The sequence below is a fragment of the Dermacentor albipictus genome, chromosome 7 (genome assembly GCF_038994185.2).
Source record: "Dermacentor albipictus isolate Rhodes 1998 colony chromosome 7, USDA_Dalb.pri_finalv2, whole genome shotgun sequence".
Classification (NCBI taxonomy): domain Eukaryota; kingdom Metazoa; phylum Arthropoda; class Arachnida; order Ixodida; family Ixodidae; genus Dermacentor; species Dermacentor albipictus.
Window position 1 is genome coordinate 18,756,857 of NC_091827.1, and position 27,091 is coordinate 18,783,947.

Below are 27,091 nucleotides of genomic sequence, written 5' to 3' on the forward strand. Positions count from 1 at the left end.
TATCGCAAATTTCTAGAACGTGCAAAATTAAGTTACCCTTTGCGAGTCCATGTAGTCCTCCCTGAGTTCTTCGTACTCCTCCTCGACGTCTTCGACAAATGTTTTTCTTCTGTTAGCGTCCAGCAGGGAAGTGCACTGGACAGAAATAAATGTCAGCGACACGTCAAACTACACACATCTGTGCCTCTCTCTCTCTCTCTGTCTCTCGCTCTCTCTGCGTGTGCGTGCGTGCGTGCGTGCGTGAGTGAGTGAGTGAGTGAGTGAGTGAGTGAGTGAGTGAGTGAGTGAGTGAGTGAGTGAGTGAGTGAGTGAGTGAGTGAGTGAGTGAGTGAGTGAGTGAGTGAGTGAGTGAGTGAGTGAGTGAGTGAGTGAGTGAGTGAGTGAGTGAGTGAGTGAGTGAGTGAGTGAGTGAGTGAGTGAGTGAGTGAGTGAGTGAGTGAGCGAGCGTGCGTGCTTACATCCCTCTATAGTTTATCCAATACTCTATACTTTACGAAGAAACGTTGCGCCGCCTAGCAGCAGTGCAGCTCAAAACTAAGTCAATTTTTTTTGCTGGTCCAAACGAAATCACAAGGTTATAAAACATTTACATAAACTCAATTAGACGCACAGTCTCAGAGGAAGCAAAAAAAAATAAATAAAGAACGCGACGGTAGGACCGGGTGTCACTCGCAATTTGCCAGTGACGGCTTATCCTACCATCGGTGCTTTTTTTTTTGCTCTCTTTATCCTTTCTTTGATGTTGTGCATCTAATTCCCTTTAAGTAGCATGTACCAACTATCCCAACAACACGTCACGCTTAAACATTTACAATTTACACGAGAGCGGCAATGCAACGTGAATACTCTAATATAAACGAGCTCCATACTTGCTATAGTTGCTGTGGCGTCTTCTTAACATTTCTTCCACACTGGGCTGCTCCGCAAGGCTAAAGAAGGTATTCTGATAACAGCGCAAGCCTATTAACATAACGTCCTTAATGTGCGAATGACCAGTGTATACGGCGTTCTTGACTAGCTAGGAGTCATCGTTGGCGTTATCCGGGTCCAGTTATACGTACCGACGGCCGCTCGATCGAAAGGAGCAAACTTGCGCGTTTCGATCAAGCGGCCGTGACGTACCTATAGCGAACCTTCTCTCGTCTTGCCTCATGAAAAGCCCCCAATTTGGAACCGAGGCATCCGTCAGCCTACCGCTGGTCCACTCACATTCTGCAGCTGAATATCAGCTGATATTCAGCTGGTATTCAGGTAAGTGTGCGCGTCCAGTAAAAGAGAATAGCGCAAACCAGGGCGACCTGGTTTGCTCTATTCGCTTTTGCTGGACATGTACCAACTCGCCCCTACAGGGGTATTACGATAAGTGCGCGAATGCTCTAAATTTTTATTACGAAACTAATTGCATTTGACGCCCCTTGAGAAATGTTTTCACCCCGGCGCTGACAGAATTGAGCGTGCTATACGCCCTTCCCGAAATCTGTATATTTTGATATAAGAACCTCCTCCCAACCCTACAGCCCCCCAAGCCCCGCTCCTCCATCCCCTTAGAGGTCACCTTGGATCCTTCCGTGCTATTTGTGACACTTCGTCCAACCACAGAGGGTTAGGAAAAAAGTTTCTTCCGTTATATGGGTGTTCTCGCCGAAGGAAAACTAGAAGCACCACAAGTTAACGACTACGTCAAGGCCACCCGCCGTGGTTGCTCAGTGGCTATGGTGTTAGGCTGCTGAGCACGAGGTCGCGGGATCGAATCCTGGCCACGGCGGCCGCATTTCGATGGGGGCGAAATGCGAAAACACCCGTGTACTTAGATTTAGGTGCACGTTAAAGAACCCCTGGTGGTCAAAATTTCCGGAGTCCCCCACTACGGCGTGCCTCATAATCAGAAAATGGCTTTGGCACGTAAAACCCCATATATTATTATTACGTCAAGGCCGACGCTATGCGACATCAGCTTAGTTGAAGATGGTCGGTCAGTGCAATATCATGTGCGTCCATGGCCTCCGAGATCAGGCAACGCGCGCTGTGGTGTGTTCCCCATCGTTCATGTACGCGTCACCAGGTGGCGTCACTAAAGCGGCTTCCCACGTTTACGTCTCCGGCAGCCCGACATTCCGCGAAGGGCAATACTTCGAAGGGTAATACTTCGAAGGGTAATGCGTTATACTGACAAGCTAAACCTCACTAATGCAGCAGAATGCAAGTTAATCAGGATGGGCAAATTGCGCGTATGGAATGCCAAAAGCTACATCAGCCCTTCCGCAAATAAACGGCACGTCGTTAAGCCAGAGTAGGCACAAAAATCAATGTACAGGTGGCGCCTCATAGTTCCTGCCCCCTCTCCACGCCACGACGTCACCGATATGTAAAACTACTTTCCTTGGACTAGTTAATCGTTTATCGTATAACAAGGATTATATCGCATCCCCAAGAGAGCAAAGACCAGAGGGAAAACGTTTTCTGTGTAAAAAGAAACAGAAAGAGAAAGGTCGATACACGAGAAATTGCTCTGAAATCCTTGACGTCACATTGCCGCCTCTGTGACGTCAGTGCGTTACGTCAGTGTGTGGCTGTTCGGGCGCGCAGTTTAGGAAGGTGAATCTTTGTTTTCTCCGGCAGTAACGAACTATTTTATTCCAATTTAAAGCAAATAGAGCCTCGAAGTAAACGCCTCACCAGTCTACAGGGTAACTTACTGTTGCTCTAAAGTGTTCCCAGCGTATTGAAGAAGACTGAACACGAATTGACCTTACGACGCTTAAATATCAGTGACACAACGAAGAGCCGATCTCTTACCACGACGACACTTTTCGAAGCGTCAGGAACGTAGATCACCGGCTGGCGGTAACGCGGCGCTATCTTCACCGCGGTGTGGCGCCTGCATCATTAACACAGCGGCATCATCATCAAATCACGTCCATCGGTGCATCAAAAGCAAAGTTCTGCTTACGATTCGTATCTGTTTGATCTGGTCATGCTGCATGTTTCTAATGTTGGGTTTTTGCCTTTGCCACAATATCACTCTGACTTATGCGCATATATTTACCACCCTTCGTGTATGTATGTATTTGTCTGAATTCTCCTGAAAATCTCAATTGTGTGCGCTGTTTGGCTGTTTGAGGTTCCACCCTCCGGTCGTTGTCATTCATGTGGTGTCCTTAAATTGGCACTGAAAAAAGCAATACTACGCTCAAGCTAGATTTGTACTTTACACTTCTGGGACGGCGAAAATGAGTCTTACCGCAACCGTTGAGTTGTTAAGCCACGCATAAAAGGTTGAAAAAAAAAACGAAAGACTACATCTCGTGGTCAAACTCCTGTGACAATAAAAGGAAGGCTACGGAGGCAATGAACGCACAAGTAAACGCGCTTCTGACAAAAAAGTTCCACATTCTCAATCAGGGGTAGCTTAAGCCGGGAAGTAGGAAACCCGAAGAAATTATTTAGAGCAGGAAAATAAAACAACGTACCGTACTTAGTGTTGAATTTGACTAAATTTTTCTGCTCTTCTCCTTCGCGCTAAGGGCAAATGCGAAGCCGTCACACCGTCACACAAGGAAGCTATGCTTATTCAGTATATGTGTCATGAAACCAAAAGCACTGTCAAACTCTGCCGGACTACTTGGCGCACTAACACATGTGCAGAAGCTCTGCCCCTCTATATAGCTTTCCCTTCGTTGCCACAAAAATTCGTCCGCGAGCACAGGGCGATAACACATAAGTAGCATGTACCACCTTGAAGTTGTCGCACTATAGCTGACTTGCGTGACATCACAGAGTTGGACAGCGCCATGCTTGGACCTTAATAATATTTGTCCTTAAAATGAATATATTACATAAGGGAAAAATGTACGGCGCAAAGCAGACGACGACTAAGTGAGACACGGACGACATTACGGGCGCCCGTATATGTCGTATGTCTCTCGCTTCGTCCTTGTCTGCTTAGCGCCGTCCATTTTGTCCTTAAAGAGACAGACAACCGCTCAGAACATGAATCAAGATAACACCGCTGATGCGAAGACTGCCTAACGTTGTGGCTAAAACGAGCAATGTTCTTCTCATTAAAAGTGGACTTATATTTTTAATCCCTCACTAAAGTCGTGAACAGTGACCTTCGGCGCTCCACGCGGCAAAAACATGAAGATGCATAACAGGCCTACCACGTGACTTTCAATAACGTACGCTGTTCCTGGTCTTTTTATTCGTGTTGAAATGTAGTACCCGTTTTTTCTGCTATAAATTTTGGCTACCTTACAACGTGCGGATAGGCTTTCGTTCGTAGTGAGTGGAAAAATGGCGCTGCCTTCGCCTTTGTTTTTGAAGAATTTACGCATGCGTAAATCTGCACCAGAAACATGTATCACAGCTCTGTAAATTTTGTCTGCTTTAAGTTCACTATTAGATACTATTTACAGAACTGTGATATCGTTTTTCATTGCTGAGTCAGAGAGTTGTAAAAGTCATAGCTATGTTTTTCGAAAATTTGTGTTTTTAACAAACTGTATTAAAAAAACTGACGGCCTAAATCGAAAATTTGCTAACGTACGCGCTGGCACTCCGGTTTACAGGCGAGTTCCAGGACATGAATTTTTGGCCTTCATTATATGTTAAGAATCAAACTTTTTATCAAGAGATAAACTGAAAGAAAGTTATTCAATAGACATTTCACCAAGTCATACTGATCTATTGTTGCCCTTTACTTTCTTTTTACGAACGAAAACATACGAACGTGTTCAGTAAATTAGCAAATTATAACTTGAACAACAAACCTGCAGGGAACTATGGTATAAAAGCTACAAACAAGGATAAAGTGCATCAGGAAGGTTGGTCTACATTTCGATAGGTGGAAATATCTTCGTCTTTGACGAATCTTCGCCTTTGACGAAGATAGGCCCACCCATGGAAACGTAGGCCGGCCTTTCTGATACACCTTATACTGTATATCCCCTTTCATAACTCTTATACCGCCGTTTCCTACTCAATTTGTCGGCCCCTTCTTAAGCGTGCAGGGAAGGAATTCGGGAAAGGTCCTCGGGTCGTCGGTGATTAAAAAGGGGTCGACGAAGAAGTGTAATGATGAAGACCGCCATGTTGAAGGCAAAAACAGCTTACTTCGATGTCGTGGCGCCCCCTATAAGCAGCGGGATGGCAAACTTTTGGCGTTCCATCTCTGTTGCCACGTGGATCATTTCGTTCAGGGATGGCGTTATGAGCCCAGACAGGCCAAGGATGTCTTCGCAGACAACGGGTCGAACCACAACACAAAAAAAAGAAAAAGAGAGAGAGAGAAATAAAAGTATGTTTGAGGTTGGCAATTAGATTTCATGCCAGTAACTGGAGTGGATGTTAGCGTTTCTCATCAACATTCGAGTTCAACATGAAGTGCAACACGGTGCCCGTGGTTGAAGGGGTGCCCGGACTGCACGGCGGTGCCGACGTACAAAAAAATTTGAGAACTAAACACAGTTCTAGTTGGTGGCATTAAATAGCCAATGTTTCGCTGGTCGGCACCGCTGTGCAGTCCGCGTTGGGTAACTTCGACCACGGACACAGTGCTACAGCTCATATTGAACGCGACTCTACGTTCTGTTGAAGGAGTCATGCCGACTCGACAAGCAGCTTTCCGTCTTTGCGAAACCGTTCGCAAAAGCAAAATAAGCAAAATACACTGATGAGGAACAATAAGATAAGCTATATTAGTAAATAATGGTAATTAAGTGGTAAATACATAGTAGTAAATACATATATTAGCAATAGGTTGTACTCACTATATGCTATATCAGCACATTGCACTTTCACACATTACACAAACGGCCCTTCTTACAGTGAGAAGATGCTTTTCAGGGCCAGAAAACAAGCGACAGGGAAAGAGAGGCGGCGACGCCACCCTCAAGTTCCTGCACTAGCACTCTGTGACGTCATAAATTTTAATAGCGTTTGTTCACGACCAATTAGTTGCTTATCGGGAAACGACAATTATGTCGCATTAAAAACAGCCAAAGACTCCGAGCCAGCAAGTTTTCAAAAGTATTTTGACGACACAAAAAAATAAATCAAACAACAAAGCTCGTAAAACGGCTAGTCGAACATAATTTCATATCCGTGATACTGATGATTATTATTATGATGATGATGATTTATTGGCACCGCATTTGAAACTGGCGCAGGGCGGTCACACATAGTCACATAGACTGCTTGATTTACTAAAGTATGCTGTGCATGGTCTTTTTATTCTACCATTTTTTGTACACATCTCCATAATCTTTTTTTTTTCACAAAGCTTCACTACCTACCTTGTATCGCTACCTATACCTGCTTTTCTTTTACCAATATTCTAAACGTATTTTGCTTATCTCGACTGCTTACTGATTGACGCTTCCATCCACTTTAGATTCAAGCACTTCGGGGAGATGCACGTTACCTACGGATCTCATTGGGTGAATCCTTTCGCATTCCATTAGGATGTGCTGAACGGTCTCCAAATTTTTGCTGAAGCATAAACCTGCCTCATCTTTTTGCAAATATTTGCTTCGGTATGTTTTTGTCCTTAGGCAACCATCTCGAGCCTCAGAAAGCAAGGCACTTCCCTTCGTTATACCGTACAAATTTTCCTTTCCAATTTCTCTCTTCCCATTCTTGTAAACCTCCATGCTCTTCTTTTTTTCTATACTTTGCATCAATGTCACTGTCTCTGTTTCTCTCACTTTCTTTTTGATGAATCCTGGTTGTCTATTTACACTTTCAGTTACCCTGTACTTGGTCGCCAATTTTCTTGACCTCTTCCTCCGTTCTGCGTCTACGCTTTTAGGGTACAGGCACTTCTGCACTTTAGCCGCCCATTTATTTTGATCCACGTTCTTGAGTCTTTCTTAAAAGCTAATATTGCTCTGCGCTTCTCTGACTTCAAAAGAGGCCCAACTTATGCTGCCCTGCACTGCCTAATTTGTGGTTTTACCATGGGCTGCCAAAGCCAACCGGCCTACCTATCTTTGTTCAACTTCTAACCCCGACAAGATATCAGATTTTAAGCACACAATGCCATTTGCGAAAGTTAGCACCGGCACCATTACTCTTTTCCAGATTCCACGCACCATCTCATATTTACTGTCACCCCAAAGTGCTCTATGTTTCACTATTACTGCATTGCGCTTGCCCTTTATTTTTCAGATTATTTTGGCGGGTGCTTGAGTAAGTCCTTCCTTCGTTGACCTATACGCCGAAGTACTTATATTGCTTGACCATGGGTACGCCTTGCTGTTGAATTGATACCACGCAATTACTCGTCTCTTCAGTAAAGATAATTATTCGCGATTTCTCCGTGCTAAACTTAAGGCTTAGATTTGTCGCTGCGTTACCACACGTATTTACAAGTTTCTGCAGATCTCTTGCATTGTATGCTAGCGGCACTGTGCAGTCCGCATACATCAGCCCGAGGACCTTCTGTTGCACCATTTGTCGTCACACTACGCAGTGGCATCTCAGAAATTTAACAAGAGTAACTTCGGTCTTCCGCAACCGATGCTTTTTTACAGAATAAATGAAGAACCAGTAACTAATGTTTCTTCGCCACATGCGTGGAAATGAAGACTCAAAAGTATACTAGCCCATTCTCAACTGGCGCTTTAAGTGAAACGGGCCAGTCGATAGTTTATGGAGGCAAGATAAAGGTTGCGAACATATCAGCTTCCAAGCTGGAGCCACTTAGTGTGTGTAGACGGTAAGATGTCGTCTGAATCGCGAAGCGAGAATTAGAACGTAGAACTCACCGCTCACTACGGACCGTATTTCAATCACGACGAATCGCACAATTACAACAACGAACTTACGAATTTATGTCTGTCGGTTCCATGAAAAGCATACGCGGAGTGTAAAACTGCGATCTGTGTTCGACAGTGATAAGAGTTGGGCTTACCAGCATTCTCTTCTCGAACGACATCCAGTATCCTCTCGCACGGGACCATGACGCCGAGGTCGATAACCCTGCGAAGAAACAGAACTAAGCACCAGAAAGGCGTTCGGCCAGATGGTGCTGCGATTATCTTATGTTATCACAGTGGTGTCGCTGACACCACCCACTGTAAGGATGCGAAAGAAATAAACCGACTTCAAAGACCTAAGAGACGCGCCGTTCGTCTGCATGTTATGTGTCGAACTCTGGCCCCGCCGAAGCTCAAGCTTGGTAGCATTTGTGCTGCCCCTTTCGACAATGAGTATGCCCAGTCATCACACCACAAACAACCTAATTTAACGTTTCCCGGTGGTTACCATGGTCACTCAAGACTAGGCGTACCAATTCTCCGCTCTGTACTTCTTACAATTAAGCAGACAGGAGACATCGAACATCTTTTTCGGTCGTGCCTAAGCTACCAGGATGAAAGAAACACCCTTCCTGAACACCTACACGGTAAAAGACTTTCCACATGCGGGCCTGCAGCACCTCGTGTTTCCAGAAGTGTCCGTTATAGCCCGCAAAGAAAGTTCACGGCATTCCTAAGAGACACCGGCTCGTTGGACGTGTGGTGTAAACACTCCGGTCACATTGCAACAGACGACCAGGAACAGATCTTTCCGGCTTCATTCGCCAGGCTAAACTAGCCTGTTGATACAACCCACTACCATCATTGCCACCATTACCATCACTATTTCAGCTGATCTACATCAATATGAGGATATACTATACACGTGGTTGGCACGTTGGTCCTTCGTTGACTCTACGTCACGCACAATTTCTATAGATTTACACTTTGTATCAAGCTCTTTCTGCATATTTGTAGAGTGCATGCAGAGAGTTAATTTCAGTTTATAAGAGGTTGTGAAAGCTTCTGATTATTTCTGCTTTTTTTCTTGTTTTGTTTCTTATACTTTTCTCTCGCGTAGTTTTTGTATTATGTATGTTTATTTAGCTATACTTTTGGGATGGCGGGCTCTTTAGAAACCAAACTTCTCGTACTGTCGAAGTTAATAGACCACCACCACATCGTTGCTGCTTTTTAACGTTAAATGACACCAGACAATCAAGCGAGCTTGTCGTTCGCAAGAGACCGCCTGCGGCAGGCGGGAGCCATCGTTGTCACGGCAGCCCTCGGGCTGAAGGTGATGCTTCCGGACTGCGATGCTTCTGCGTTGTACCTGTTCCACAATATTTGGCAAAACAACGAAAAGTCGCTCGCCTGAAGTTATTGCAGCCCAAGACGACTGCCACGATGTTCTTCCCGATGTCGTGCACGTCACCCCGGACCGTGGCCAGAACCACGACACCGGAGTGGCTAACCTATGCGAGTCGGATAAGATAAACGAGAACATCGGAGGCTAATCAGCGAAATCATGTAGTGACAGGCGTCCATAGAGTCTCCATCGATCACTCTCAGAGATGTCTATTACAGTGCGCTCTTCTTTTATTAAGCCAGAAGTGAATGTGGCCCGTCAATTTGAAATTTGTGCTTTATTAAGCGTTAGTGCAATACCCGATCCAATTAGCACCATAGTGCGGTTGCCAAGAGCGTGGAATCGCAGTCGAGCACGGCAGAGAACCATGCGGGGTGATGAAATTGCGAAATTTGCAAGCACAAGATGAAGTGCAACGATGCGTCTCTCCAATGCTCGAAGCACAATTAGTTTTTTTTTTTTTTTTTGGGGGGGGGGTATTTGAGAGCGGGTTAGCTGGTTAAATATACCTGCGGTTGCGCGGAGAAATTACGAAAATATTGCGCTTGCTGTTCCGTGTTTATTTATGCTTCGTTGTTCTTTTTTTCTCCCCCTTTTTTTAGTTTATGCGCAGAAACGTATGTAAGCTATAGACTACAGAATATAATTTATTGACAGTAAAGACACAGAGGTCCACCTGAGCTAGTGCGCTCTAGTTTGCTACTCTGCATTGCAGAAGAGGGAAGGGGAGTTAATCTGCTGGGATGGGTGGTGATGATGAGAAAAGTAGTTAGTTCTTATGTATATGAGACAGTTGCCTTGCTAGAGCCGCTCGTCAAGACTGGTGTCCTGCAGAAACTTCAACAGCGTCCTAGAGAGAGTGATCTACTGACATTGGTACCCCAGGACACAGTTTCGAAAGGTTAGGCCTAGTCACCATTTTTTACCTCGTTTGTAGCTGAGCTCCCTAGCAGCTTCCTCGCTTGCTCCTTCTCTCGTTCCATGAAAGGGACCAGGTAGGCGACCGCCTTCTTCATCACCCTCGCTGACTTGATGACTTGAGGCAGGAACATCTTGCCCTCGCCGAACAGGTCGCCGACGACACTCATGCCCTGAAAGGGCGCGAGCGTGAAACGCACGAAAGTAAACAGCGCGTGTGAAATAAAGATGAAATGAGAATTTGTATTTCGGGCTAGTGGATGTTTGGTCAGTTAGAACGATGAAGAAGCGCAAGCTCTACCTTAGGTGTCCCGTTCGTTCACGCTCTTCTTGCTGTCGTTAAACGTTGAGGATTGCTCGTATTATCAAGAATTACGAAACAGCCGAGTTTGGATCACTGAAAGCATATTGTACTATGCGCTACGGCTGTACGTCAGTCGAAAAAAGAGCCTGCCTCATAACCATAATGTGCCTCTTAACCATAATCCCACATGATCTTATTTGTTTTTTGTTAGGCAAATCATACCGGTTTTTATGCAAGGTCTCATTAGATGATTTGATCTCACTAGATGTGAACATGTGGTTATTTTTTAATGTGATTAAGGCGTATACCCTACATCGATTTACACGTTTCAGCAGCAATTGATAGCGCAAGCTGGGCTAGCATGATGAGAAGAAAATGTTGGCAACTAGGATTAAAATTATGAATTATCTTAAACTTATGCTTTCGACTGAGTTACGGGTATCTCGCATTGAGTGTTAGCAGACGCGAAATGGGGCATACGCACGTACTTATTTTGGTGGCAACTAACCGTCATTAAAGGTCCCTCGATGATATTCAGGGTGAGCGGGTAAGTGTCCTTTCTATTGCGAGCTTCTTCAACGTCCTCTTCAATGTGAGAGTCCAAACCCTGGAAACGACATCCACGCTTCACCGTCACGTGTAAAATTAAAACTAACGTGACGGCATTATTACGCGTCTCCGCACTTTCAGCACTGGTATGGCATTTCAGCCCAGCGTTACCATCGTACCATCGTAATAATTCCAAACAAGCTCCGCTCACAAAACCGTAGTGCGCTTGCTTTTCACCTCTGAAAGAGATCCAACACAGACGGAGTCCACTCACAGCTTAACTACTTTGCTATGCCAATGTACATGCTAGGCTAGTTTGAAAAAGAAAACTCGTTGTTTCAAGCTAAAATACCACATTTGGCTAAGCACTGATATCGGTATCACCTATAAAATTTGCCAAGACGTTCAAGTTTGCTCCTAAAATCAATGACACAGAGACATCTGTACGGAGCAGACGGCCCTTTCAGACGCGCAAAAACCGATTGAAGTCACGGAATTTGACGAACCTAATTGGCTGCTTGGCGCATATGTGCAAATTGCGTTTGAGTGTGACCAGCGCACGCATAGCTTTTTTTATTTTTACGCTGTCATGTACTATAGTGTACTCTACTACGAATCATGTGGACGGTAATGCGGATAAGTCAGTCAATAGAGGCCATCTCATAGATGGCTCACAGTATCTGTGAACCCGCATTAAGGACAACATCAACTGTTATTACAGGTTCTCTCACTGTACAGCCTACCTTGATTAGTGCCGTCTTCAGCCTCTCCTCGACAGAAGCGTTCCGCCAGCTGTTTTCAGCTTCTCTACGATTGCCTTCATTGCTTAAGCCCTGCATGAAAAGAGGGGGACCCCCAATAAAATGCTCAACCAAGAAAGTTTGCTACAGCATTCGGCACTTCGGCACAAAAATAGCTATAGGCCGTTTTATACCTAGCAGGCAACGCTGCGTAGGGTATAGAGACATTTTTCACACTGGTAGCATCCGCGACTGAAAAATAGTGCGTCACACACACAAAAAAGATACACCTATTTGTCATCTGATTAGACGTAATACAAAGTTTCATACTGTTGTGTCGCAAATTATGATGTAGTTATTATACGAAATGCATTGCGCACCTGAAACTATTTACCACCGGACTAGCGGAGTGGCACGTTTCTCAGACCAGCGGCCACAGTGCACACCTCACGCTCGCGACTGAAACATAGTGCATCACATAAGTGAGGTGCCGAAGGTGCACAAATAATACACGTTTCAACGTGACCTTACGTGAACAAGTTGTAGTTGTAAGATACCATCATCATCATCAGCCTATTTTCCCATCCACTGCAGGACGAAGGCCTCTCCCTGCGATCTCCAATTACCCCTCTCCTGCGCCAACTGATTTCAACTTGCGCCTGCAAATTTTCTATCGTCCTCACCCCACCTAGGTTTCCTCCATCCTCGAATACGCTTCCCTTCTCTTGACGCCCATTCTATGACTCTAATGATCCACCGGTTATCCATCCTACGCATTACATTTCTTTATCTTAATGTCAATTATAATACCGACTAACCCCGTTTGCTTTCTGATCAACACCAGCTCTCTTCCTCCCTCTTAACGTTACGCCTAAAATTTTTCGTTCCATTGCTTTTTGCGCGGTCATTAACTTGCTCCCGAGCTTCTTTGTCAACCTCCAAGTTTCTGCTCCATATGTTATCACCGGTAGAATGCACTGATTCCAGACCTTTCTTTTTAATGATAGCGGTAAGCCCCCAGTCGGCATCTGGCAATGCCTGCCGTATGCACTTTAACCCATTTTTATTCTTCTGCAAATTTCCTTCTCATAACCAGGGTCCCCTGTGAGTACTTGACCGAGATAAACGTACCCCTTTACGGACTCTATAGGCTGACGGGTAATCCTCATGTCTTGTTTCCTTGCTAGGCTATTGAACATTTTCTTTGTCTTCTGCATAATAATCTTCAAACCCCCTCTTCCACTTTCTCTGTTAAGGTCCTCAATCAATTGTTGTAATTCGTCCCCAGTGTTGCTGAACCAGATAATGTCATATCCAAACTGAAAGTCGCTGAGGTGTATGTGATGTGAGATGTGCTGAGGTCACATGTGCGCGCTTGAAATGCTCTAACAGATTTAGCGTACAGGAATGCCCTATCTCTTTTTGGTGCCGAGTTACGTATTTATCAACTTCGTGCTTCCATTCTCTTTAACCTTACTGATTCTCGGCAATTTTCATAGAACATTTGACGTTCTACGTCAAGAGCTATGATTTTTAGAGTGCACCACATTTTCTTCAAATCGATCCAGTCACTGTCTAGCGAAAGCATTTCTGCGTTTTACGTGAATTTGAATCAAGAAATCAGAGTTACAGTTATGAGCTAAAGCTTCCTCTTGAAAGGACCTAAGAAGCACCCTAGAAAATAAAGTTCCGGTAATGCTACTACTGCCAACTACAGATTTCTGATATTGTACGCTTCCATAGTGCTTCTCTTACAGCTACAGCTTTTTAGAGGTCAGACTGTTTTTATTTAGTTACGTGCGAATAACATGACACCGGGTTGCACTAACCTTGGAGTATTCCAAAAGCTTCTCGGTTGCGTCTGGGTCTGTGTTCATGACGACTGCTTCGCAGAGCTCAAGAAGTTCCGGGCCTATGCTGTCGTACACAGGAAGACATCCGGCGTTGACGATGCCCATGTCCATCCCTGCCTATATGTTGAAAAATTGGAGAGCTTTAGCTTATCTGCAAACTTCATACAGTTAACGGATTACCGGCGACGGATTACCGGTAACCAAGGACGACAGCAGCAAAGATGGTAGAGAAATTTTCTGACAATTTGTCCAACTGAAATTCGTATGAAAATATTCTTGTGTTGCACAAGTTTTGGCCCTGAAGGAAAGCAATAAAAGTGCCACGCGTTACAAACATATCGCTACCAGCGTTTTAGACCAGCAGGTTAAGCAGCATTTGCAAGTTACTGTAGCATTAGCTTCACCTGCTCTCTGGTTAGACACTGCGTCCACAGATGTCGCTACCAGCGCTGTTGCTGCCGTACACCTCACCATAGTATTCCGCAACCGGTAACAATTTTACGGACAAACTAGAACTCTATATTGTCATATATGCATGCATTCCACTATACGCAGAAAAAAATTAAAAGGAACAAAGCTCACTGCACGACCGGAGGCTTCAATTGAAACCAAATATAAACTTTGGTGGGTTGAACTGCTGAGCCTCCAATAAATCGTTACTACAACTATTATATTCCCAGTTTCATATCATAACAGATCTTGAATGGGTGCGCTGAATGCAAATATTGCGTCAAGCCAAGATGTCGAACCACAGCGTCAAAATGTTAAGAGCGTAACTGTTACCGATATTGGAAATAAATCGTTTGGCCGTGCGCCACTACCGCACGAGAAATGGCCTGAAAGCCCGATCAACTATTCTGAACCGAAAAGCGGAGCAGGCCCAACACACAGGATTACCGTATTTTTGAACTGCTGATACGAGAATGTACCACGCCTGAAACTTTCTAATGGCTTACAGGAATTGGGACATAGTGTCTGGCGTGCAGACACGGTGAAAATAAGAAGTCAACTGTATATGACGTCTCATGTTGCGCATACACTTAGTAATCAATAGTCAATTACTCAAGGAAATAAAAATTCCGTTGCACTAGACCATGAACGTAACCTTTGTGCAGCCAAATTAATTTTGCTGCAGAAGAACACACTGATGGTACCTTCTCGCACAGACTTCTGCCAGCGGTGTTTGCGTGAGTGCGGCGCCCCCTTTGAGCGGCCCTCTCATTCATCGAGGGAAATAGCACACAACAAAGCGTGGCCTCAGCGATCACCGACACTGCGCACATTCCCTGCGTTGTGCGGGCTAAGGCATCACCAGCTTATTCGACCAATCACCTGTCTTCACGATAAGTGCTGTCTTCACATTCGGGTATTCTTTTCTGCAGACAGCTAGTCATGCGATGTTGCCGAACAAATCCCGTGCCAGCTTTCTGATGCCGTAATTTATGCACACCAACTAGACTCGACATTTGCCATCTCGGTTCGTTTGAAATAATCGAATTTGCGTTTGTAAAGCTGGCTCAGTCGCAGCAATAGTGTGTCTGCAGTAAAGCTACCTTTACAAAAAAAATGCGTACTAGCGGGGAGGGGGTGGGGGAGAATGGCCAGCGAGTTGGAGACTAACACCGTAATCTCAAACTATCCTCCGCTTGAAGCTCTTCCTCCACTCTAGTGAGTTGAGCACAACGCCGCCCCTCGACTGAGGAAGAGACTGTACTTCTCAAGAATGATGAGCAAAACGAGAACAAGGTGAAAGCAGGAGCCAACGTTTCGACAAGTCGACTTGTCTTCTTCAAGGCGGCATATGCGTTCCTCGCCACAGTATATATAGGTGGGGTTCTTCTAAAGGGGAGAGGTTGTAAGGCAGGTGGATGCGGTAACGAGCGAAGGTGTGTTAGAGGCGAGGGTGTCGAGTTGAGAATAAAGGAGTTCTGTCCACAAGGCCAGGGACACGACCGTCTGTCAATCCCGTGTCAATGCCCGTGTGTCAGCCGGCGTGTCAACGGCGTGCACAGCAGCCCTCTATTACCTGTTTCGCTGGTGGTCGTGGGCTATCGTGTCTCCGAAAGAGATAATAGAAGGAGCGGCAGAAACCGGTGCTCGTGAAAAAATATTACTTAAATGGAATAAATAAACAAAAGGAAGAAGACAGAAAGAAGAAGAAAACGCTAAGAAACCAAACTAAGTGTTGTTCCCTATAGCTTGAAATTCAGCATAGCGAATAGGTTTTAGAGCTTCCTTTGAAACATTTATGCCTATTGGTTGCAATGTCTTGAACTTATGGATAAGGTATGATTCTCTGTGTTTTCTTTCTCGTTCAGAACGGAAGTTTGACTCTAAGATGTAGAGTTTAAGTTCATCAAAGTTACGACCTGGTTGGTTGAAATGTTCGGCGATGAATTTGAGAAGCTTCTCTAGCTGGTTCCGCGCAATGTCGATTTAATCTGACGTTCATTGATTGCCCCATTTCACCAATATATTGTTTCTTACAGAAGGAAGATTCAAGCATATAAATCACATCGGATGTCATTTATATGCTAGAATATTCCATAGAACAATAGAGAACATTTACCGCAATTGTCACGGCGATCTCGAAACCAGTACGACCTTTAGAATTATTCCAAATCGATACGCCTTGCAAGCTCACCGGCTACAATTCGTAAATTGCAATACGTCCCACGAAGTAACTTAATTTGTAAAGATAATGTGTGGTTTCTTTAAAAATTTGTCGATTATGTATTTCGATTTCACGTGCAAGTAATGCCCACCGCTTCATACTATCCAGCTCGAGGACTAAAATTACACTGTCTGCTGCAGGCGATCCTTCTTAAATTCTATATGGCCTTTGAAAAAAAGAAGGCACCCGGTACAGGAGAACATTACACATAAACCAATTACACTGATTGTGTATCAAAGCGGATTCAAACACAAACATAATTTCAGCGCATAAAAGTAGCGTTCACCTCAATTGCGTGCAACAGGAAAACGCTGTGCATCGCTTCTCGAATGCGATCGTGACCACGGAATGCAAAAGACAGGTTCGACACTCCGCCGCTGACTCGGGCACCCGGCAGGGTCGCCTGGAACAGAATTCGACATTCCAGCAAATTAGTGAAGGCCGGCTTATACGTAATGAAATAAACAGTTTCAAGTAAATAGAAACATCGCTCAGTAACTTCGTCGTGCTCAGGTAATTAAACGATCCAAAAACCGGCTTATTTTCACCCGGTGTTGTAGAAAAGCAAACATTTCACGTTGTCTTTCTTTCTTTATTGTTTCCTCAGACACAGCCTAAGAGGGGGCTGAGGCTAAAGGCGACAGAGCAGCTGACAAGGGCCCCGGCCCCCTTGCACAATATACACACACAAAATACATGAACAAAGTTCAGTCAGACAGACATCATAGGTTCAGACAGTGGGCAATATTAAAAAGGAGGACTAGTCACTGCTCGGATATAAAGTCAGCAAATAATTGGTACAAGATATTTACATACGCAACACAATGTCTGCAAAATAAAAACTCCCAAGTTCGCAAGCCTACCTGCAATGTAGATACAGCAGAATATAATGCGAAAGAACCCAAAGCGAACAGTAGAAGGCATAAGAAAACGCGAGATGTCTATGCCGGAATACTATACTAGACAGGATGAACGATAGCACACGTGAAACGGAGCACAACTTTCAGCGTTGCTGCTTTAAACATCAGAAAGCACTACGTAGAGTTCAACTTTCAAACATGAAAAAACGCAGATATTGATAATGTGGGTGCGTGCGTGCGTGCGTACGTGCGTGCGTGTGTGGGTTCGTTGTTCATTGTAACGTCGTAGTAAATTACTACATTCACTCAAGCTCCCTCAATGCTGTCCACACTTATACTGCTACAGTAATAATTAGTAAGACTTCCCAGCTTGTTGTACTACGAGACCATTATCTCTGGTAAACGCACACGTCAGAGAGCAACTAATTGTTATATGGATAAGTAGTGGACAGAGATAAGGACGTATTTAAAAGTTCTTAAAAGATTTCGCTTGCACAACGCAGAACAACAGCAGCAAGAAATAATAATAATAATAATAATAATAATTCACAGGGTCGCTTATGTTATCCCTAAGACGATTTGAAGGCGAGAGCCCAAGTGCCGATGCACTATAGACGGGCACATGACGTACGCATCCTCTTAATTCGCTTAGTCATCCCCCTTTATTCGCTAAGTGTACTTTGCTTAGTCATCCTCCTTAAGTCCAAAGGTCCGGGGCTCGAGAGCCTTAATTAACTCCATGTTAATTAACTTCGCCTTAATACCACCAAGGCTCGTGGGTTCGACTCCCACCAAAAGTCCCGTGTTCGAATGCCTTAATTAACGCTAAATTAAATTCGCCTTGATTAGAACCAAAGGTCATGGGTGCGGCTCCCACAAATGGTCGTGGTTCGACTCCCGCCAAAGGTCGAGGGTTCGTAGCCTTCTGTACCTTTCGCGTCGTCGACGGATTTTCGCTCAAGGTCGACTGACTAATGAGACCTATAAGGCTTTCGCCTTAGTAATTATGTTTATTTTGCAACAAAAATGTTGCGAGCAACCACCAGGCAAGAAGCTGTACAACACAGCTTGAAAGGCTCTGGCTTCCTCGCATGTACATGACAAGTACTCGGCTCTATAGAGAAGTCCTCTCCTCATGAAGTAAGCGCATTCATGCCGTTCGGCAAACTACATGTCCTACTTACTTTAATTCGACGAGTGGCGTTGATGTAATCCACTGCGTAATTGGCATGCTCGGACAAGCCGGTGGCGACAGTCAGGATGTTAGGATCGAAGATCACATCGCTGGGGTCGAATCCCGCTTCCTGAACAAGGATCTCGTATGACCTTGTGCATATCTCCACCTTGCGGTTCTCATCAGTGGCCTGAAACAGCAATTTAAGAAAGTTTGAATTTCTTTAATATTAGCATCCTTTACGCGTATCTTAGAAATACGCAAAGAGGCAAGCACACGCAGATAAGCACACGTGCGCGACTGGGCCTTACATTCGCAGGCAGAACCGGTAATCCTCCCACATGAAGGCACCAAAAACGTTATGAACCTGAAACTTTATTACAATACAAACTGCTCAATTTCTGAGTTCGCTGTCTCATTCGGGCATTCAACTTTTTATTTTCTGCAACGTTCTTACGTCGAAACGGACATTTCCAGTGGCAGAACCCTTGCAGAACTGCCATCGAATGAAGTTTTCCGTTAGTCACTCATCGTGAATTGTTCTCAACGTTTCCTTGACAGCGCAGCCGATACGAGCAGAGTCAAAATAACCAGCTATTTCATTATGTTTCCAAGAAAACTGTGGCACGCTGTGAACGACAACAAAACATATTGGCTGATTTTCTTTCATCCTAATTTTAATACTTTAACATTTGTGTACTACATGCTTAAAACACGCAGACGATAATTGATGCGTCAGTATGTTATGAATAGAATATTATTGCTCGCAAGTCACAATGACTATGAGAAATACTTACAACGAAACCCAGTGAACAAAAGGCAACAGGGAGTGACAGTGTCAAAGAACAACATCTCACCTGACCCACTTCATCGAAAGCCATGACCACCACAGCGGCACCAAACTTTTTTATCGAGAGTGCCTGCTTGAGAAACTCCTCCTTGCCTTCTTTAAGGCTGAGAGAGTTAACGATGCCTTTTCCTTGGATGCACTTCATCCCTGCCAGAATTACGTCGAAATTTGACGAGTCGATGCAGATAGGAACCTGAAACACAAATCACACTGCACTGAGCCGCAGTTTCACTCGTGTGTCGCCACCAATTCTGTTTCATTTGGTACTTCAACGACAGTGACGTCAAGCTACTGTACTTAGAACACGGAGTTTACATTCACGGATAGCCAAACTGCGGTGTTGAAGAACTAGGAAGTGCGATGAGCTGGTTGAATGAGTTGTCATAGCACCTAATAATGACCGCGTCTGCATCACCACTCACCTTGGCCACGGCAGGCTCGCTGGCAATCAAGTTGAGAAACTTGGTCATCGCTTTCACACCGTCAATCATACCATCGTCGACGTTGATGTCCAAAATCTGCGCCCCCATCTCGACTTGCTCCTTGGCTACTTGAAGCGCATCCTTTTAGCGGGAAGGAGATGTTCCAGAACTTTATCAATACAACGAGGTGGATCGCTTTCGCCACAAACACGAATCACTTAGTTGCGCTGGGAAAGTTGCGAGTTGTAATTGTGACTAAGCATTTACTATCGCAGACTCCACATTGGACTCAATACAGAAGCTACTAAGATAAAAAAATGACCAAGAGACGGACTTACGAATCCTTTCATCACAGCTGTTAAATCACGTGCGCCAAACGGTACTTGTACGTGTCACCGCAACAAGAGAAGTCCACATAACGCCAGTTCATCTTGCACAGAAAGTACCGCGTACCCTCCTACGTTACAATGATCACGCCCCGGTGGACAAAATAACAGTATTGTCGTATAAATTTACGTCGTCCTTTAAAGCCACGCAAGTCTACTAAAGAAAAAGTTTGCTGCCTGTCGAAACCTTAATTGTTACTCGCGCCACGAGATAGCACAAATTCCGCGTCCGCAGTCGTCTTTCTGTTTTAAAGCTAGATGTATAAATTATGCTATCCTAGGGCAGCATTGATAAACCGATGTACACCCTACGCAGTGAGCAAATTAGGTGTAATGGAAAGCAAACATACACACATCGCGGCCACACGAACCCCAATAACAGTACCAGAAAAAAAAGAAACGGTAAAATTAAGCCAAGAGAGAGACAGAAAGGCAGAGAGGTCGGCCTGAACTATAACTTGCTCTGGCCTGCTACAAGTACCGTGGTATCGGGGCGTGGCATATTAAAACATGCAAGATGCAAGAAACTCGGAACACTTTGTACTAAAGGTGTTATTGTACACATGCACTTCTGCAATAAAGTTCATATAAATGTAAAGCAAACATGCAGTCGTCCCACCTGGTACTTATCCTGGCGAATCAGCTCCGCAAATCTTCGAGATCCGGCAATGTTGCAGCGTTCACCGATGTTCACAAACAGTGTTTCTGATGTGATTATCACCGCTTCAAGTCCTGTTACACGACAAGCACATGTCCACAGCTATGTCGAACCGACGCGAACGTGGGAAGCTTCTCCGTCAGCATGCTTTCTAAAATTTACGTTCGGTATGTCAAAACTGGAAACGCCATCTCAAGTGATAGCGGCCGTTAGAAAGTGCCTATATATACGCCATAATTACCGTGACAAAAAGCAAGGACAAAAGAGATACAGGAAAGTAAGAGACAAGGACAAATAAAATAACAGGAACTGGACACACTTTCTCTTTGCCCATGTCTGCAACGCTCAATGAATGCTGCTTTAATATCGATCACCAGTGTACCCCAAATAACATTCGTCCACGCCATATTCGTATACCGCATACAGAGATGTTGTAGTTCCAGAAAGAAGCGCACAAGAAAAAAGTATAGTTGGGAGCGAAGTCAACCAGACGCACGTTCCCTTTTGCTATATACACAGGCGAAAAGCGGCGGTGATTAGAAATTGCTGGGACAGGCCTTTATCCTGCAGTAGACATAAATGATGATGATGATGATGATGATGATGATGACGACGACGACGACGACGATGGTGATGATGATGATGATGATGCAGAAAGGGAAGATAAGGAGATACAGCAAGACTTCATTATACCGAAGTTGAAGGGGAGCCTGAACTACTTCGCTGTATCCATTACTTCGTTATATCCGTTATTGCATCTACTGCACTGTGAATCTCCATGGGGCTTTCAAGGGGAATTTCACTTACTTCGTTATATCAACTATTTCGTTATGTACCGTTTCAAATATAACGAGTTTTCACTGTAGTATAGAGAAGAACGAGGGTGTTCAAGACCTCGCAGCGCGGAACTTACCGGACAGACTGAGGCAGCGTCTCCTGACTCCCACCGGTGGCGCCCTCTGTCGCACACCCTTCACAGCATCGGCGATTGCGCGAACGTGCTCCGGCGTCGTGCCGCAGCAACCGCCCACCACGTTCACCAAACCACTCTCGGCGAACTCCTGGAAAGAGTGCACCTTGTGTCGCCGACCTGCTTGGCACACAGACAAATGTTGTGGTCCTTACAGCAATAAAAATGGCCAGGCTTAGCTTGGTTAAGCCAAGAATGCGTTGCATATTGCGCGAGTTGGGGCCCAGCTTTTCCCTCGGCTGTCGTGACGTCACGTCACGTGGTTGCGCTAAAGGTCAATGGTGGCTGCCCGGCCACGCCCCAGGGATGAACTTCCCTATAGTATCAAATATACTATACTTTGGCAGAAACCTTTATTCAATTGTCTGTTGATCCCTCAGAAAACGCTCTCTCTCCCTCTCTCTCTCTCTCTCTCTCTATATATATATATATATATGTATATATATATATATATATATATATATATATATATATATACACACCACGTGACGTCACGTCACGTGGTTGCGCTAAAGGTCAATGGTGGCTGCCCGGCCGCGCCCCAGGGCTGAACTGAGTGATTGCAATATGCTACGCATAAAACGCGTTGTGGAGCTAGTTGGTGCATAGCTTTCAAGAGATGAAGCGCCAGCAGTGACAGCACACTAAGAAGGAACAAAGACAGGACAAGGCGCTTCCTGTCTTTGTTCCTCCTTAGTGTGTTGTCACTGTTGGTGCTTCATCCTTTCAAAACTTTACGGCAAGGCTGTTAAGGGAAGTGCCGCAACGTTTTTCGCGCGGCACCGTGAGAGTGCGTGAACGATATCGAATGTAAATGCGACGCAAGATGCGTCGCAGCCTCCACTTTGCTTTGAAACGTAATGATCTATGATTATCAGTCATCTACTCTTTCCACTTGAGCAGAGAGTACGAAGGAGGGGAGGCCCTCCTCCTACTTCGGCGTTTCCAAAGCCCCGATTAACACCGATTTCCCTCCGGCATTGAAATTAAGCACCGAAAGACACCGATTCAATGGGAAAAAATAAGCATCGACGAATAAACCCCAAATATGAAGAAAACTAAATACCGAAAACACGAAGCACTATTCGCAACCCACCTTTATGCTGTCTGCCATGTCTTCAGGAGTCTCATCGTATTCACCAAACTCGTTAGGCAAGCCTGCCAGGAGAAATGTCAATACAGTGAGCATGTGTCAAATGAATATGCAATGTGAAGCGCACTTAAAGAGCAACTGCAGTAGCTGGTTAAAGTACAGCAGTGCACAAAACGTCCGGTGAGTCTTACCAGCATTAGGGTAGCAGATAACGTATGCTTCAGTGAAAACAGACATGTTCTTCAAGTACGGACGCATCTCCTTGGCTCCAAGTGCGCAATTGAGGCCGACGCTGTGCGAAAAACATAACTCCTCGGACTCACACATGAAGAAACAACATTTCGAGGAACAACAACTACACAAGTGTTCGTGCTATACCTTCACCAAGTGCGAAGTCACTTCTTCGCACATTCAAGCGTGCATAGGGTGTTTCAGTGGAGACCGCTTTCCATTTATGTTCGTGAACAAGGTAACCGTACGGCCACCGAAACGTCAATTTCGTCGTTTACAGGTCAGTGACAAGATTTATAATTGATGTACCACAACTTTACCTAGTTTTCCGTCACACTCTTGACTACAATGTTACCCTGCACACATTTGAAAACACTGAAACGTACAAACTTGTATGTGCGTGCATGCCTATGTATGTATGTATGTATGTATGTATGTATGTATGTATGTATGTATGTATGTATGTATGTATGTATGTATGTATGTATGTATGTATGTATGTATGTATGTATGTATGTATGCATGCATGCATGCATGCATGCATGCATGTATGTATGTATGTATGTATGTATGTATGTATGTATGTATGTATGTATGTATGTATGTATGTATGTATGTATGTATGTATGTATGTATGTGTGTATGTATGTATGTGCACGTGTTTGCATGCAAGTGCACTTGTGACCTGCTTTCGTGCCAGTAGTCGCCACCGTTCCTAAGAAAACATCTCATCTGCAAAACACGCTGCTTTTTGTACCTGCACTCAGCGCACAGTATACTAGAGTGTTTATATGTGTGTAGCTTTATTTCGTATTATACTAGGGTGTTTCATATTTTGTTTGTTCTTATCGTTTGGAATCATTAGTTACAAGTCTCCCGGGGACAGTCAGCCCTGAAGTTTCATATGTCTTCTCACGAAATTATCACGTAATGAAGCTGTCACTTTCTCCGCGTTTACTTGAAACTATAACATAGCCAACTTACTTGATGCTAAGTCCCCGTTTTACAAGGTCACCTCAGATTATAATTTCTTAATCAACCACGCCAAGAATTGTCCGTCATTCGGGCTTCTCTGCAATTTCTTCCCTATCGATGGTGAATTCGAACATACAGAACACGCGGGACATACCACAGAGGCTTTACGTGGCTGACGCTTAGCACAAATGCCTCGCACGTTTGGCCCGACAAATTTCGACCACTTTTGTCGACGATAGTCCCTGAAATCTGAAGCAAAAGAAAAGCAGCAAAATAGAACGTTAGGCCAGAAAAAGAAACGAATTTTACATATTATAAAATATAAAGACGCCAAACAAACAGACACACACAGTAGAAGAGAACGGGACAGGCGCCCTGTCCAGTTCTCTTCTCTTGTATGTGTCTGTTTATTTGGCGTCTTTATATTTTATAATGAACAGCTACCAACTAGCCCAACAGGAAGTGCTTTTAAGAATTTTACTTATGTTTCACGAAGTTGTTGTTGAAAACTTTATTCACGAAGTATGACTGCACCAAATAGACCAATAAATGTGCATTATGGTCGCCGTTTGCATTTATTTATTTATTTATTTATTTATTTATTTATTTATTTATTTATTTATTTATTTATTACAGTCGAGTGCCCTTACAACGAAATTACCTATATAGCGAATGCTTTCGGAGGCCCCTAGTACCACGTCATGAAAGCGTTCGACTGCATTATTATTACTGTTTTTTGAAGAAGGGGTCTCGTCAAGTAACCGCGCGCGATGCATATCTTTCTCTCCTAGAATAAGACAGCATGTGCACGATGGCACTGACAAACATTAGAAATAAGCGTTTGCGACGACATAGCGAATATTCTCACGCTGCATTTTACGGACGTCAGTAACCTCGCCGTGACTATGCGAAAAAAAAAAAGCCTTTTTATAGAGCACTTACAAATACAGGGAGGCTTTTTCCAGTTGCTTCGAAGTACTCTTGAATCGCGAACAGGGCCGCCTTAAGAAAAAAAAAGGAACAATGAAAAAAAAACTTGGAGATGTTGATGCAAACTTGTCAATATGTCTCATGAGTACTTTTCCACAATTGAAAGTAAGAGCCATATGGAGTTGTAAGAAACTCGCGAGCGATTTCAAACTATATAGGCAACTTGAGGTCGCTCAAGTCTGTGCAACAAGTTAGAAATTTCTTCTGCCACCAATGGCGTAGCCCAATGGAGATTTTATTCTTTCTTTTACAGTTGTTTCTTGGAAGCATCTTCATTCCACGATGTCATTTCCATTAGGTATATCGCACAGAAAATACCTGATCAGTTAATGCCAGATTTGTATTTTTCTTGCACAATGGCGCATGCATAGTTAACGAAAGCAGTATAACATTTATGCAAGAAGCTCAGACGGCCGTTGGTCCATTTATTCTTGTTTCGGAAACACGTGACGCAGAGTTACCAAAGTCATCCGTTGCAAGACACATGCCGTGCTTTCAAACGTGTCATGTCGTGCGTGTTGAGCGTGCGTGCTGGTACTGAGGGCGCGCTGACACCGCGCAACCCCAACTAAAACAGAAAATCACCGAGGAAGGCAGAAAACGAGCATGGCGCTATTGACAAGTCTGTTACCTTGCTGTTGGCCGTGTCAAAAACAGTCTCGACGAGAAGCACGTCGACACCTCCGTCAACGAGACCGTGCACTTGTTCCACGTAGGCAGCGCTCAGCTTGTCGAAAGCTGCATGCACGTCACAGAAATTGCTGTCACGTGCTATAGGCCACGTCGTTTGGTACATATCGTGTCGCCAACACCACAGCACCCGCTATAGGCGCCAACTTCGCCATGCGAACGCGCTTCAAGTGACCACCCTACAGTGAAGGCAAACGCAGCGACGCGCTAGAACAATGCCCGTGTGCCGTTCCAGTCAATTTGAAGATTTGAAGGAGCTCACTTGCATAGGCTTAATGCAATTGCATTAAAATTGCCTCTTCGCAGCTCTTTTTTTTTTTACGATATCAACGAGATGCGTCCGTTTTGGTTGCCCTGGACCTTCCCAATACTGGAGTGTCGGTTTTTCAGGAGGCCTTAAATCAACGCCAAGTCGGCATAGATACAGGGTGTCCCTTTTGGCCGACACAAACGCAGTCGCGATCCTTTTGTTGTGGGCTTCCGGGAAGACGCTTCCGCGCTGACATATGACTATACCGTAAGTATAAAGGTTGGACGGTATTTTTTTTGGCATGAGTGAAGGTGTACGCACTTCATTTCGTGTCCTCCCCATCCACCCGCCATGAGCATCGCTCTCACGTCACTGCCAGATTCTGCGACATAAACATCGCCTGTGACAAATCGCACCTCGTCCAGACAATCTCGCAAACGGTGAGTGACACCGACGCTTGATATATTGCAATGCGGCTCGGAAATCAAAATCACGTATTCATACTTTGCGCGATAGCGTAAGTGAAGCCGAGCTTCAGAAGATGATGTTAGTACACGGGCGTTCTCGAAAACCTGTACTTTCCAGTCTCAGTTTGTCTTTTATCCTTAATTTGCGCACATATTTACTTACTTCAAACACATATGAACTCGCCCTGCAGTGTGTATGCTGCTTAGATATCTACAATAGCGTTTTCATTTATGTCTTCACTCGGGCCCTCTCCCTCCTTCCACTCCCTTCGCTTTACACCGACTTACAGGCGACTTCAAAGTGTTCAGGCCTGCTGATACTTCGATTGGCCAACTTGCTACGTACATACGTTGCGCTCATCCGGTCGGTCGACGTACGGAGATATCGACAGTGTTCGGTTGGTCGGTCCCATCGCCCCGCACACGAACCTCGGCAGGCCTGAAATTGAGTGTTAATAGAGAGCTTCAGATTCAGCAGATTCAGCAACGGCATAGGGAGAAAAAACTCGAAGAAGACTTCGACAAGTCTTAGGCAAAACTTAGGCATTTGATGTTATTCATAGTGAAACAACTCTGCATCAGGTGCAATGAATAAGAGACAAAAAAATGTGGCAAGAACGTAGAACGAAGTTTTACACTGACCTGTTTGTGCTTCGACCTGTTGGCAGGCTTGCCGGGCTAGCTTGGCGCCTTCCAGATTCAGACGGTAGGCCTAACCGTGCAAGCAACACAAGAGAAAATGTCCAACTCCTTCACCACTGATATATAGACTAATGATTCTTTACATGGTAGTCAACACAAAGTCTCGGTAGCACACTATATAGTCCGCAACGTTGCAGTAAGAAGCATATAGCATAATGTGCTTCTCTAAC

At 44.6% G+C, this 27,091-nt stretch overlaps 1 protein-coding gene across 2 annotated transcripts in view; it reads right to left on the reverse strand.

Moving 5' to 3' along the window:
• The window catches only part of LOC135896640 (methionine synthase-like), a 45,987-nt gene that overhangs the window by 15,349 nt on the left and 3,547 nt on the right, over positions 1 to 27,091 (reverse strand). For both annotated transcript variants that reach the window (XM_070521163.1, XM_070521162.1), the window contains exons 4-25: positions 26,862 to 26,931; positions 26,566 to 26,658; positions 25,444 to 25,550; positions 24,765 to 24,824; positions 23,977 to 24,071; positions 22,808 to 22,908; positions 22,620 to 22,681; positions 21,467 to 21,614; positions 20,515 to 20,627; positions 19,510 to 19,650; positions 19,095 to 19,280; positions 18,248 to 18,427; positions 16,490 to 16,606; positions 13,506 to 13,646; positions 11,680 to 11,769; positions 10,896 to 10,994; positions 10,092 to 10,256; positions 9,171 to 9,271; positions 7,913 to 7,980; positions 5,113 to 5,233; positions 2,797 to 2,878; positions 37 to 135 (exon numbers count right to left, since the gene is read on the reverse strand). In XM_070521163.1, coding sequence (XP_070377264.1) covers positions 37 to 135; positions 2,797 to 2,878; positions 5,113 to 5,233; positions 7,913 to 7,980; positions 9,171 to 9,271; positions 10,092 to 10,256; positions 10,896 to 10,994; positions 11,680 to 11,769; positions 13,506 to 13,646; positions 16,490 to 16,606; positions 18,248 to 18,427; positions 19,095 to 19,280; positions 19,510 to 19,650; positions 20,515 to 20,627; positions 21,467 to 21,614; positions 22,620 to 22,681; positions 22,808 to 22,908; positions 23,977 to 24,071; positions 24,765 to 24,824; positions 25,444 to 25,550; positions 26,566 to 26,658; positions 26,862 to 26,931 — 2,439 coding nt within the window. The remainder of the gene's footprint in view (positions 1 to 36; positions 136 to 2,796; positions 2,879 to 5,112; positions 5,234 to 7,912; positions 7,981 to 9,170; positions 9,272 to 10,091; positions 10,257 to 10,895; positions 10,995 to 11,679; positions 11,770 to 13,505; positions 13,647 to 16,489; positions 16,607 to 18,247; positions 18,428 to 19,094; positions 19,281 to 19,509; positions 19,651 to 20,514; positions 20,628 to 21,466; positions 21,615 to 22,619; positions 22,682 to 22,807; positions 22,909 to 23,976; positions 24,072 to 24,764; positions 24,825 to 25,443; positions 25,551 to 26,565; positions 26,659 to 26,861; positions 26,932 to 27,091) is intronic.